Source organism: Poromitra crassiceps, assembly GCF_964638095.1.
Source record: "Poromitra crassiceps genome assembly, chromosome: 8".
NCBI lineage: Eukaryota > Metazoa > Chordata > Actinopteri > Beryciformes > Melamphaidae > Poromitra > Poromitra crassiceps.
The window spans coordinates 48,589,339-48,604,394 of record NC_139629.1 but is presented as its reverse complement, the minus strand read 5'-3'; the positions used below and the strand labels follow the sequence as shown (position 1 = coordinate 48,604,394).

The 15,056-nt window shown below is 43.4% G+C and overlaps 1 protein-coding gene across 2 annotated transcripts; it reads right to left on the bottom strand.

Annotated features, from left to right (window-relative positions):
* Window positions 1-2,246: 2,246 nt before the first annotated feature.
* Window positions 2,247-12,883, bottom strand: LOC310781061 (uncharacterized protein). 2 transcript variants are annotated; one of them, XM_083641595.1, is made up of 10 exons: window positions 12,748-12,883; window positions 11,339-11,467; window positions 11,156-11,230; window positions 8,754-9,362; window positions 7,520-7,748; window positions 7,112-7,369; window positions 6,790-6,961; window positions 4,995-5,129; window positions 4,199-4,286; window positions 2,247-3,401 (listed from the first exon to the last, which is right to left on the bottom strand). In XM_083641595.1, the coding sequence occupies exons 1-9, from the start codon at window positions 12,758-12,760 to the stop codon at window positions 4,203-4,205; spliced, it is 1,704 nt and encodes a 567-aa protein (XP_083497721.1). In that variant the 5' UTR covers window positions 12,761-12,883; the 3' UTR covers window positions 2,247-3,401; window positions 4,199-4,202. The 2 variants fall into 2 exon arrangements, with proteins under 2 accessions (XP_083497721.1, XP_083497722.1); XM_083641596.1 differs by lacking the exon at window positions 4,199-4,286.
* Between the last annotated feature and the right edge of the window lie 2,173 nt (window positions 12,884-15,056).

Sequence of the window (15,056 nt, the reverse complement as noted above, 5' to 3'; positions counted from 1 at the left end):
GAGATGGGGTTGGGTGAGTGAGACTGCACTACCCGAATCCACCAGCGCTCCGGTATCCTTCCCATTGACTTTCACCGGCACCATGTGGGGAGGTGAACATTCAGAGACCCAGCAGGAGTCCAGCAGGTGGCAGGGCTTCCCCGGACCTCCATCAGCAGAGGCTGCAGTGGGCATAGATTGGTCCCTGGTGGGGCAGTCCCAGGCCAGGTGACCCACCTCTCCACACTCGAAACACCTTCTCCGTTCCCCAGGGCCCTGGAAGCGTCGTCTCACCCCTTCGTCTTCCCTCTCCTGTTCATTTTTCCCCAGGGTCACCTTCTCCGGGACTTTGCTGGCTTTAGCAGCGTCGGGTCACTCAGCTCTCCCCGACTTCAGTATCTCCACTGTAACCTGGTGGCTTTCAACAAGAGTAACTAGACCCTCCACAGTGTTCGGGTTACCATTGGCTACCATCTTCTTAGCATCATGGGGTAAAACCCGGATAAATTTGTCCATCACCACTCTCTCCAACACACTCACCCCCTCTGGGTCGTTGGTTAGCCAGGATTTAGCCAACCGTGCTAGGTCATAGACCTGGGCTCTAGCCGACATCTCGGGGCTGTATTTCCACTCATGAAACCTCTGCGCTCGAGCATGTAGGCTGTAGCCATGCCTGGCCAAAGTCTTTCTTTAAGGCGCTATAAACCTTGGCTCGTTCAGGAGGAAGGTCAAGGTAGGACTGCTGGGCGAGGCCGGTGAGAAAAGGTCAAATAAGATCTGCCCAGGTGTTCTCTGGCCAGCCCTCCCTTGTAGCAGTGCGTTCAAATGCAAGAAAGTACGGCTCTACCTCATCGTTCTCTGTCATCTTGGGGATGAATCGACTGGGGTTGGGATGACTCCCTGTTCCACCGGACTGGGCAGTGGCAGCCCCCATCATCCTCTGTAGCTCTGTATGGAGGATGAGCGCGTTCTGCTGCCGCTGTTCTGCCAGAAGGTCTCTCTGCATTGCTTGCTGCTCCGTGGTGATCTTCAGCAGTTCTGTTATCAGGCCCTCCATTTTTTTTTTTTTTTTTTTTAATACTCTGCTCCTTCAGTGTGGCTTGATTACTGTACACATCACCAGCTCTGCCTGCATTCTCCACCAATGTAACAGGACGGGTTAGGTTGAGAGCATTGAGTTGTACAGTCATCAAACACACACATACAAAGTAGTGAGTTCTCTCCAGTGGCAATGGCCTGGGCTTTTATTTATAAAAATGGTAGAACCAAAAAGAGTCTCAAAAGGTAAACATAAACTGGTTCCGACTGGAACTCGGCTTTAGCCCTATCCGGGCCGCTATCCGGCTTACCGGATTGTAAACTCACAAGTTTAGGAGTCAGGTCTGGTTGTCCTTGCTCAGCTCTCTCTCTGAGCCTCTTTGCTCTGCTGCTTCTCTCCTCAATGAGTGTGGCCCTCTGCACTTAGTCTCCTCTGGGCCTAATCAGGTGGATGGGGACAGCTGGGTGAGTTTAGTCAGGTGCACCATCCTCCTGAGACCACATGATGGAGCCAACGGGCGGGGACATAGCAGCCCTCAATCACCATGCCCATCAGCCCCTTACAACACATAGGAGGTGACTCAGTTGATGGGCAGGGCTACCATTAGCAGAGGGATCATGTTGCATCCAATCAGAATTGAGGTCATTGAGTTCAGCAAAACATAGACACACCCTCGACGAAAAAGACCATAAAAGAAACGGACCTCAGAGCCTTTTTGCTCTCCTGCACAGGCAGGGAGCCAGACGGGAGAACCGTCACTTAGATGGAATTGTCTCGGCTCCACCAGGGAGTGTGAAGACGCAGAGAGATAGACAGGCTCTTATTAGACAGTGATCTTAGGGAAAAGTAGGATACAGATAGGGAAAAAAATAAAAGGCTCGTATTCAGAATACGATGGGAAACTGTTTGTGAGGGCTAAATTGCTGATAGACAGACAGGTTCTCATTAGTCAGTGAAGACAGGGAAAATACAAAGACAGAACAAAAATTGGAATATCGTTTAAGCCAAGAGTGATGCTTAAATAGGGAGTGTATAATGAACTCCATGTTGAAAATTAAGGTAATGTATTTTGGACAATGATGTCATGTATATTGGACAGAGTATATTGGACAATGATGTCATGTATATTGGACAGAGTGTAATGGAAATGATAGTATGCTTTATAAGGAAAAGTGTTAACTTATATATAAAACCTATAAAACCCAAGGATTTTTATTTATTTATTTTCTTCTTCAAAACATCATTGAGAAGGGTCCACAAATCCAAAAAGGTAAGAGGCATGATTTTGGGTTCAGATAATTAGCCTCCTCCATGCATGTAGAAATGACAGAATGATCTCGGGCTTCAGCTCGTTTGCACAATATGTACTGGGTGATTCTACTATATAGGTTAGTCAATTCTTTCACCCTGGAGGGAAAAAGTGCCGTCAGGCCACCTGTATCGGTAGACTGCCTACCCGATGCTCGGGGAGGAGGGGATAGAGGTCCTAGATTAAGACTTGGAGGTGTACAAAGGATTAACATGTTGTTACTCATCGGGGAACTTACATGCATGCCTTTGCTCTGGGTATTTCTAGTCGTATGGGATAGCCTCTATTAGGTAGAGATCCGATGGTTATCACGATTTCTCACCTCCGTGATTTATGAGTGCTCCGATGACGCTATTCTAACTCTCAGGGGAGGGGTCAGAGGTCAGAGGTCGCTCGTGAATCATCACAGCCCATGGAGTCTATACTGATATATTTTGATATTTATTTTCATATTGATATTGGTTATGTTAACAGATAACAATATCGCATCCTAGCTGTACACACCACAACCAAATACTGATGGCATTCATCATGGATTCGATTACGGGCTACATTACTGTGACGATTTTGATTCATTTGACAATTACATAGATGTGCTATGTTTAGGGCAGTTGGACCTCCAGGTGATCCATCTGCATCATCATATACTGTATTAGTGCAGAGTGTATAGTATCTTTATCTTTACATTCATTACTGGATATTCTATAAGTCCTATTGCAAAATGGTCAAACAAAAGAAAGAAAAATTTGCCCACTAGATTTCCTAAAATAATAAATATACAAAGATCAAACTTAATCATTTGCACAGATAACTGACATTCTTTTATTAACTTCTCTGCCATCTAAAATACAGGATCTTAAAAATTAACCAGTGTAAGTATGAGCCCTCCTAATTAATAGTGCAGATATGATAAAGAGGTGAGGGCTTCCGGTTTCAGGGGGGACAAATCTGACGACGAGTGACGTGTGTGTGTGTGTGTGTTTGCGCGTGTTGCCCTCAGGTCCTGAAGAGCACAGCCACAGTCACAGCTGTTAGAGCCACAGCGAGCGCAGGCCCCCAGATCATCCACGATTTCTGAAACAAGCGGTGACACAGAGATGAAACATGAGCATCACCAGATCTAAACCGCCCGTCCAAAGATGGTCTAAGCTTTGACAGAGGGAGCTTGCCACTGAGACGAATGCAGTGCACAGAAATCACGGGTGAAAAAAGCAGCTCTTTCAGACAGAGAAAGACGAGCCCTGTTATTAGATATTAGCCATCCAGACAAGACAAGCAGATGTTGACACTGTATGATTATAAAGGTTAGACTTCAGAGGAGACGGCTTTTGGAGGTTCCCACAGGGAGGGATTCTGAGGAATGAGGAAGACCTGATTAACTCATGCAATAGAGAGCCAAAGTGGAACGTCACTTCCTGCTTCAGCACTGTACCAGAGATTTTCATCCGCCATTTATTTTCCCATAGCCATTTCATAAAATGCTCATAAAAATAGTTGTACTTGTTCAAACCAAATGGTTCAGATATATTTAGAAACAGCAGAGACCGTGTAACATTTCACTCAGACCAAAATATATAAAAAAAAAGCAGGTTTAAAGATTTTTTTTTATGTTGTTTTTTTAAGTTTTGGTCAAAGTGAAATGTTCTATGGTCTCGCCCGATTCTAAATATAGCTGAACCGTTTGGTTTCACCACGTAAAACTATTTTTACCATCGTTTTACGAAATGTCTATGGGAAAATAAATTGCGGAAGAAAATCTCTGGTACAGTGCTGAAGCAGGAAGTGACGTTCACTTTGCCTCTCTATGATCTAAAAAAAGAGAGATGAGGATGAGATGTAGGCCAGCTCAGCTTGACAGGAGTAATGTGTACCTTTCTACCACAATGCGCCGAAGCACCAATACAGCAAAGCCAGGATAAGGCCGATGACTATGGCTTGAACAGGCAGCAATAGGGAAGTCTACAGGAGGGAAGGGATATTATAGCAATCAACTGCAAAGGGATACACTTTAGTTGGGCACATTAATAAACCCACTCAGTCTGTAATTGGTGTAGTAGGGATGCACGATATATCGGCAATCATATCGGTATCGGCCGATGTTAGTCATTTTTTAACATATCGGTATCGGGCCGATGTTGCAATGTTAATATCGGTTATCGTTATCAGCCAAATTCTTCACATTGAGATGAAATAATCCAGTAAATCTATGATTTATGGGCTTTTACAAATGTTTTTGAAATAAAGAAATCCATGACTTTTTCAAATTCACAGTGTTTACATGTGTTTTACAGTATGTACAAAATTTGATTATGATCATAGAAATGTGTTTTTATACAGATCATATCGACATCGGTAAATATCGGTTATCACCCATAACAGCAATGTTAATATCGGTTATCGGCATCGGCCAACATTTTCATATCGGTGCATCCCTAGTGTATACAAATATCAAAGTTACACAAGAGTCTGTGTCTAAAAGCAACAGTAATGGGACCGTGGATGAGTAGAGGGAAGCAGGTGTGCTGAGATAAACAACAAACAACAACAACCACAACTTGTGAATCTATCATTCCAGAGATTCACTTTTTAACAAAATTTTTAAACATGATTTTGTCGAGAAGCATGAATGCTTCTTTCTTCCTTTTGTACCGACAGAGCAGCACTCACCTTCGTTCCTTCCTCCTGTAAGATCTTCATGCTGGCTTGGCACTCCTGAAGCTCATCTGCGATCGACTGCTTTTCCTGCTCAGTCTTCTCGTATTTCTCCTTAAGGTCTGACAGCTCGCTCTTAGCCTCCTCATACTGCAGAAAGCAAATCAGTTTTCATATGAAATCAACACACGCTCAATTCAAATTAAATTCAGTGGCTTTTCAGTGTGGATCTGGCTAAAGGAGGAAGCACAATGATCTGATGTAGTAGATGCCCTTGTTATATGGTGAAAATGTTTTGTGGCATGCTTGCTGGTTTTTATACTAGTATACCGATTATTATTATTATTATTATTTTGCATTGTTTATGTTAATTGGCTACTTTTGTTTGGTTTTAGCATGCTAGCTGACAATGTGTGTTGTTAGCATGGCTGCTTTGGCTGTTTGTCGTAGCATGTTTGCTGGTATATTGCTGGTATATATTTCTTAGCATGTTGATATGTTGGCATGTTGGTAGGTTTGCAAATATAGTTTGGTATAAATGCATTTGCTTGTATAGTGGGTTGCTATGCTTTTGGTTTGGTTTCAGTTTTGCTGGATTGGTGGTAAGTTTGTATGTAATATTTAGTTTGTTAGTGCCATGCTTGCTGTTGCTGATGGTGTATATATATTATTATTACTTATATGTGGCTAGATAACATTTACATTTAGATGATGTAGCTGATTCAGATTCAGATTCAGACAACTTTATTTATCCCAGAAGGGCAATTCAGTTTCACAGCCTACCCAACACCTTCAAAAGCTCACAGCGAGCTACAAACTTCAGACATGACAGGACGTAACGTAACAGCATGACATAACATAAACAAACAAATCATGTCAGAGATAACAGATCAGCCTCATATAAACATGAACAAGAAATATAAAAGTATGCAAAATGTAAAGACATGAGAACATGTATAAGAAATAAAAGATATACATATATACAGTATATATATATGTATGAACGAGCCTAACCAGACAGGATACGTACAGTACAGCCTGTTGTGCACTTATATAAGTGAAGGCATTCATTTAAAATGACTACTGTGTTTAACAGCCTGACAGCTGAAGGGAAGAAAGACTTGGAGTACCGGTTAGTTCTCCTAGTTCTCCTAAGGCTGGTGAAGGGTGCTGCCTGTCTGATGGTCCTGTAGATTTATGATGCCGATGTCCTGTACGAACACTATTTGTGGGCTAGCACATTGTTCTCTTTGAGTTAATGTATGAATGCTTGTCACAGATGATTGTAACATCACATCCTGTGTACTGGGGTCAAGTCAAGTCAAGTCAAGTCAACTTTATTTATAGAGCACATTTACAACGACAAGCAGCCGACCAAAGTGCTTTACAGGTAGAAACACAAATATAAAGGCAGGTATAGAAACAATACACTATGGAGCAAGGTAGCTACAATAAAGTGCAGCAGAACAAATAATAAAAAGATAAAAATAGAGAAGATAGACCAGTAAGTAATAAAATAAATAATGTAATAAGATAAATAAAAGGCGCAGAATAGCAGCTAACTAGAGTCGAAGGCCAGGGAGAAAAGGTGGGTCTTGAGCAGGGACTTGAAGGCCTCTAGGCTCTGGGCTGATTGGATAGGGAGGGGAAGGGCGTTCCAGAGCCTGGGGGCAGCTGATGCAAATGCTCGTAAAGAAATGATCTCAAGATACTACTAAAGTCAAGCACAGTGAAGACATGAAAACTGGTTCAGACAGACAGATAACGGATCTGGCCCTCGGCTTGAGGCTGATTTGTTTTGAGAGCTTACCTCTCTCTGCAGGTCCTGGGTGCGGCCGTCTGCCTCATCCAGCTGGGTCTGGAGCTTGGTGCTGTCCTGCTGGTGCTGGAGCTTCAGGGCCTCCACCCTCTTCTCCAGTTCCTCCTGGGATCTCTCCAGGGCATTAAGGCTACTGTTCAGCTCATCATTCTGGGCACGGGAACTATAGCAGACACAAGAAAACAAGGATGTGAGGAGGTGGAGGATCAGGGTGAGAGCAATGTCAGGTATAAACAGCAAAATGGACGCTAGAGTGGAGCGAATGAGACAGAGGGAGCAGGGAGGTGGGGTGGAGTTGAGCTCTCGCCCTGACCTGGCAAAGTCCTTCTCTAGCTGCTGCTGTTTCTTCAGCATTGCCTCTTTCTCTTTTTGGTGAGTCTTGAGAAGTTCCTCCTTCTCCACCCTGAGCAGGTCCTGGGTGCGGCTGTCCGCCTCATCCAGCTGGGTCTGGAGCTTGGTGCTGTCCTGCTGGTGCTGGAGCTTCAGGGCCTCCACCCTCTTCTCCAGTTCCTCCTGGGATCTCTCCAGGGCATTAAGGCTACTGTTCAGCTCATCATTCTGGGCACGGGAACTATAGCAGACACAAGAAAACAAGGATGTGAGGAGGTGGAGGATCAGGGTGAGAGCAATGTCAGGTATAAACAGCAAAATGGACGCTAGTGTGGAGCAAATGAGACAGAGGGAGCAGGGAGGTGGGGTGGAGTTGAGCTCTCGCCCTCACCTGGCAAAGTCCTTCGCTAGCTGCTGCTGTTTCTTCAGCATGGCCTCTCTCTCTTTCTGGTGAGTCTTGAGAAGGTCCTCCTTCTCCACCCTGAGGGCAGCACATTCACTCTGCAGACTGCTCTTTTCCTTCTGATGCTTATTGGCAATGTCCTGTTTTTCAGATCGCAGGGCAGAACCCTCCTTCTGAAGGCCGTTACACTCCTTCTGCATGGACTGCAGTTCACCGGCTGTGGAAAGCATTCACGGCTTTACGTACATTATGACACTACTACAACAGCATAAAGTCATTTACATGCATATTGTTTTAAGCAGAAACTCTTCTCTGAATCAGCTCATAGAATGATTCAGAACTAATGATAGTTATAACTATTTTTCCTGAGATCTTGGACAGCATATACTAGTCTCTTATAACTAGAACCGAAAGAGAAATTTCTGGTTTGAAACTGTTAACTGCTATGAAAGCCTCTCATTCACTGTCAGCAGTGTTTGGCAAGTTACTCTCAAAATGTAATATACTACATATTACTAGTTACTTTCATTTGAAAGTAATAAGTTACTTTACAATATCACTGTCTGTGTAGAGTAACTCGTTACTTATTACACTATTTTTGCATTACTTTCACCAAAACAACACCAGCAGCAGAATGACATCGCTGCAACGGAACTACCCCAAAAAATAATTTCAACCACCTTGAAGTCAGTGTAAACAATCGAAGAATTCTAAATGTTATTCTTTTCCTTTGTTATTGTCATCTGTAGTGGTTATTTGAATAAAAACAGAGTTTGATTAGGAAATGATTGTATCTTTATTTAAATATGTGCTTTGATAAAAAATAAAAAAAAATCATTTGTAACTTGAGTTACTTGACAAAGTAACTGGTATAATATTACTGAAATCCTATAAGTAATAAGTTATATTACTGAGTTACTGCTAAAAGTAATATATTAGGCTACATGTAATATGTTACTTTTGTAATGAGTTACCCCCAACACTGACTGTCAGTGAAGCAACGCCTTAATTAAAGTCTTGATTATCTGGATTATACTTTTGTGTTTGAGTTGTGCATACTTGTTTCTGTGCAAATTATCCCTTTAATTTAGATATGGCAAATGAGAATAGCAGACATTATGATGATTACAATTATTACCGTAGTGTCACAAATGTCATTTTCACCAGCTATTTATCATTATGTTGTTGTATCAATATGTGTATTTGCACCATGTAGTAGTACCTTGTATCTCTGCCTTCTTCTGCCAGTGCCTGCCCTGTTGCTGAAGGTCATCCTGCAGGTTTATAATCACGTGCTCATATTTGTTGGCAGCCTGACGCCATTTCTCCAGGTCCTTGGTGACCGTTGCTAGATTCATGTGGACAGCAGTGACCTCACGCTCCCGTTCGGACGTGGCCCCCTCCAGGGCACGTTGCAGTGCAGTGACCTCACACTCCCGTTCGGACGTGGCGACCTCCAGGGCACGTTGCAGTGCAGTGACCTCACACTCCCGTTCGGACGTGGCGACCTCCAGGGCACGTTGCAGTGCAGTGACCTCACACTCCCGTTCGGACGTGGCGACCTCCAGGGCACGTTGCAGTGCAGTGACGTCACGCTCCCGTTCGGACGTGGCGGCCTCCAGGGCACGTTGCAGTGCAGTGACCTCACGCTCCCGTTCAGACGTGGCCCCCTCCAGGTCACGTTGCAGTGCAGTGACCTCACGCTCCCGTTCGGACGTGGCCCCCTCCAGAGCACGTTGCAGTGACTTCACCTCGTCACGGGCGCTGGACGAGGCCTTGTCTCTCTGCCCTCTGACGACGCCCACTTCATCTTGCAGCTGCTGCAGCTGGCCTGCCCACAGTCATGGTTTGTTTTCATTATAGATTACAAGCATATATACAAGGATGTATGTATATCAAGAGAAGATGGCAGTATGCAAGCTATTTTAAGTGGCAAGAAGCACAAATCATTTACAACGTGCACATTAGAGCTGCCACGATTAATCGATTAGTCGATCGTCAGAAAATTAATCAACAACTAGACAACTATTTTGATAATCGATTAATCGTTTTGAGCACAATTTTAAGAGAAAATGTCTAAATTCTCTGATTCCAGCTTCTTAAATGTGAATATTTTGTGGTTTCTTTACTCCTGTATGACACTAAACTGATATTATCTTTGAGTTGTGGACAAAACAAGACATTTGAGGGCGTCATCTAGACTTTGGGAAACACTGATCGTCATTTGCTACCATTTTCTGACATTTTATAGACCAAACATCTAATTGATTAATCGAGAAAATAATCGACAGATTAATCGATTATGAAAATAATCGTTAGTGGCAGCCCTAGTGCACATGGCCCAAAAGGCAACAGGGCAGCTCCAAACAACACACAGGCTTAGGCCATGTCCACACGGAGACGACTTTAGGTGTATCCGCTAAAGTTTTTTGTCATATAGCCGTTTCGTCCAGATGGAACCGCGTTCTGGGACGATACGTTCTGGCCGTATACGCTAATTTCTCAAAACGGGTCCCAGAGTGATTAAATCTGAAGACGCCACCCTTGCATCTTGCATTCCTGTGTTTACAACCCATACGCATCTTTCCTGAAACGATGACGCCATAGCCCCACCTCTCTCCACCAGCAACAATAACAATCATGGCAGTAACGTTCGTGCTACAGCAGTGGGGATCTTGCAGCAAAATATAATGCTCCTCTATTACCACCGTCAGCAACAAGTGGACACGGAGAACAGCGTGTACAACATCCTCAGGGCTCCACACAGCTGACTCTAACCATCCACCCCTCCCCTCCCTTCATCGGATATTTCCCAGAAGGCTTAGCGGCGGCTACATTTTTACAATAACACAAACAAAATCAGGCTTAACGTGTTAGATAGAAATTATATTTATTTTTAATACAACATGCAATTCTGGAATATTTTAATATTGGACAAAATGAAATGTAAACCCTCAGTGTAACCAACATACTCTCTTGCCCTATATATAGCCCTCGTAAATACAACGTGAATAGGGAAGTGAGAGGTTTGACGAACACAGGTTGCACTGTGATGTCTGTGATATCCGCTCGTGTCCACTCCAACAAGACTTTAGCTTACTTGACGCGACTTTTTCAATAAAAACACATTTATGCCATGAGTTTAAATAATGTATATTTATGTTGCATCATTTAGCCTGTGCGGTGATGTGCAGGAGCGGCCAATACGCTGGGATGTGTTTGCAACATGTCTACAGATCATGGAAGTGGATGATATCAGGAACGTCACCGATAGTTAACGTTCTATATTGTAGGCTACAGGGAGACCATCAGCCCTGCTGAACAGCTCTGCATTTGCCTGTATACTGTAGGTTTAATCATTTTATTCATCGACATGGCAAACCTCCCCGCAAAGCCAAGGGTTTAAGCTGCTGCTACAGTGAGATACACATTATAGACTGTGCGCCCCTAGAGGTTGTATGCCATTATTGACGAGATTGTCTTTCTCTGTTATTCTACAGCGGTTTCAGTGGTTTCATGTGGATACACACATTTCTTGAAACGTTTCCATGTTTATGGAAAACTTTTCTGAAACGAAAAAAAAAAAGATAGCTTCCGTCTCCGTGTGGACATGGCCTTAATTACCTTGAAGAAGTTTGATCTGTTTTACAGATTCGTCAGTTTGATGCTGATTTTCTCTTCTCTCGTCCTCCAGGAGACCTTTAAGGACATCAGGTCAACACGTATACAGTAAGTCAACTTGTAGAAGTCATCAAATGGTATTTCAGAGAGTTCATAGTCTGACATCAAGGTATTTATATTCTGTACCGTGTAGCTCCGTGCATTTCAGCTTCTTGCTGTTGACGAGCTCCAGGGCTTCCCGAAGGTCATCATTCAAACGCTGGATGATTTTCTCGGAGTCGCCAGACGACCCCGTGTTTGACCGGTGAAGCTCATCTGAGTAAAATACAGAACGAAAGTGTTTTACCCGAGAGGTAGAAGATCTATTCTACTAACATAGGAGTAACTTTAAGGGTAGACCTTCATCATAATTACATTGGCTTGTCAAACCTGCATAGTAAAGTAAGTAAAACTTTATTTATATAGCGCCCTTCACAGCACACATGCACAGAGTGCTTTACATAGGAAAAGCAAGGCAAGAAAAAACAAGGCCAGGTCAAAACCTGGCATACGGCCGGTGCATGGGATCACCCATGTATACCCATACACATTTTAACAATCAACAGAACACATATAAGCCGTCATCTGATTTTCCACCTTTTTTCCCTGTTTGTGTTTAGGGATGCAGGATAAAGATTTTTTTTTTATATATATAAATGCTGCAGCTGCACACTTACTGTTTAAACTTGAATTATAATTGTTGTTTTTCTTTGTTGTTTGATGTGAATGTATGGCTTTTTGGCACCTACTAAAGGTTACATATAGTATATGTAACCTTTTAAGGTTGAGATAATTGTTCAGTAAAGCACTTGAAACACTTGAAATATTCTTACTTGGGTGGTATAATTGAAATGATGGTAAAATGTATTATTTTTAGTAAAATAACATGTCACGTGTGCAATGCAATATTTGTAATGGAATCATTATGGGACACGGCTAAGAGCCAAACTTAGCCATAGTTCCATAATGATTCCATTTGCATTGCACACGTGCTACACTATGCTAGCTAACGCTGTGCCAGGTATTAGCCGTGTCCCATAAAGATTCCATTACAAAACACGTTAACGTTAGCCAAACGTTTTTTTGGTTACACAATGCATTGCCAGCTATCTCAAAAACTAATGTGACAGGATAAGGTCCGTTTGATATGTTGTTAAACGTGTTATTTTACACCGTTTGAAAGAATGAACCCACCTTGAATTCTTTGAACAGGTCTGCCATAAAAAGTTAAATGGAGGCTAAGTAAGCAGCAGAAGCACTATTGTTTTTGTTTTAAATACTTGAGGGCTACATGCCACTGGTGTTGCACTGTCTGCACTCACTGCCATACAGAGTTGAATGTAAGAAGTAAGCAGAAGCACATTGTTTTGTTTTAAAGTTGAAGGCTACATGTCATTTGTTCATTGGAAATGGTTGCATACTTTAATAAAGGAGATCTCACCGCTGTTTACATGCTTTTCCGATCGGCTACGCTAGTTATAGCCTACTTAGCTCAGCTGTTAGCTACTTATCTTAGCTCTCTGCCTCCCTCCCGGTAAGATGTTCATCTTCCTTACGCATAACATTCATGTATATTTGCTGGAAGGGGAGACGTCTCCCGCTACTGTTGATGTCCAGAGACACTGGGAGTGGGAAATGTGTGTTTGTTTATTTGTTGCGTCGCGTGTAACGTTAACATGGGCGCCAGCCGTGAGCCACTCTGTCAAGCTAAACAAGATCAGATCAGGGCAGACAGGAAGTCCGAAACCGGACATTCGTCAAATAAAACAAATTTCAAAGTAAAAGCCCATCTTGATGAAAGGGTGCCAGGAAGGGTGACAGGAAGGGTGACAGGAGCGATTGGGACACACGTGCTCCAATAGGCCAGTGCAAGCACCGGCCTAAAAACAATACAGTGCAATAAGATAAGTTAAAAAACCAGCGAGGTCAAATAAAAGCATGGGATGAAAACAACAGATACGACAAGTAAAAAGTAAAAGCAGTGATTGATTATAGATTGCCAAAAGCCTGTCTGTAGAAGTTAGTCTTTAGTTGTTTTTTAAAAAGGCTTTCAGTTGGGACGGTTCGCAGGGCCAGGGCCAGGGCCAGGGGGAGGGAGAGGGGGAGGGCATTCCAGAGCCTGTGGGCTGTTACCCCGAAGGCTCGGCCCCCTTTAGTTTTGAGTTTGGTCCTGGGGACCAGGAGCACCTGGTCAGATGACCTCAGTGACCGGCTGGAGGAGTCTGGGAGGATGAGGTCTGAGATGTAGGAGGGGGCGTGACCATGGAGGGCTCTGTGAGTGAAGATGAGGAGTTTGAAATGTATTCTGAATTGTACAGGGAGCCAGTGCAGGGCGGCAAGGATGGGGGTGATGTGACATGATTCTTTTTGACTTAGTGAGCAGTCTGGCAGCGGCGTTTTGAATTAACTGGAGTTGGTTGACAGATGATTTGTTGAGGCAGGTGAACAGTGAATTACAGTAATCAAGTCCGGATGAGATGAAGGCATGTACAGACATTTCCAGTTCGGTGTGTGATATGATGGACCGGAGTTTTGCAATCTTTCTGAGGTGAAAGAAACAGGTCTTGAGGGATTTGACATGCTTGTCCAGGTGCATTGCTTGGTCGAAAATGATGCCCAGGTTTCTGAGGTGCGTGCGCTGCGCATGTTTTCTTTCAACAGAGCACACTATAAAGTAAAGCTGAGTACAAAATGGTACTTTAAGCAGTAATCAGCAATTCTGTAGGTTTGCACAAAAATAGAACTATGATAACTGAATTTCGTGCCTTGTTAATTTTGCTTCAGTCCCAAATATTTCACCAGGGCTGACATACTGGATAATTTCCCTAGACATTACAAATGGGCCTATTACATAAACTAATTGCTAACCCAGAAATAGACACACAGATGCATTCTCTGAATCGTCTACCCAAGTCTTCATTATACCCCAGCAGCGTATGAGCTGTTTCTTTGACACATCAACACTGCTTGCTCACAGTAAGTTAAACCAGTGATTCTCGAATGGGGGTCCAGGGACCCAGGGGTCTGTGGCACTTTGCCAGGATGTCCGCGAAAGGTTTTCAGGAAAATAAAAATAAAAACATTTTTTGTTGTTGCAAAAGCTTCATAGTTCAATGAAAATATGTTATGCTTTAAATCTAAAATGGTTCATGGATTACATTCTAATCTACCAAACCTATCAATTTAAAAGTCAAGCACGTTACCGTGGAAACAATTAAGCTTAGCCCAAAATCACAAATCAGAATGAGGGGGTCCCCGGTATATTTTCTATATTTTCTTGTAAGGGCTCCTTGGCTGAAAAACATTTGAGGAACCTCTGATACAACGCACAGAGGGAAAGAACTAGCCACCATTGTCTTGGGTATGTTGTGGTTTCTAGATGTGGAAACCAGCTCCACAAATACTTCAGGGGTTTTCTAATATGCAGGTAGCATCCTGGTGCCGCTAATGTGCCAAGGCCAGAAAAAGAGTTGAGCTCATCTCAATTCAAGCCTTTTTGGCAGAGGAGGAAACAAGAGGCAGGACAGGTCAAGCATGTGCACCATACATGGACACAGCAGAGGACCATGACGTCGCTGTCAAACGCTATGTTGGTCAGAAGAAACTGGGATTTCATTGTGTCTCGTACACATGCGCACATTCACACACTAATATCAGCCGCTCATACATTATGCATACACCCACACACACACACACACACACACACACACACACACACAGACTAATATAAACACACACACACACGCACACACATTTCATTAGGACTGACGGCTATCAGATTAAGTTATTCTAACAGACGCTCCTAGAATGAAAGGGCGTAGACAGACCGCCGGAGGCTGGTGGCGCCCCCTGGCCCCTGCCTGGT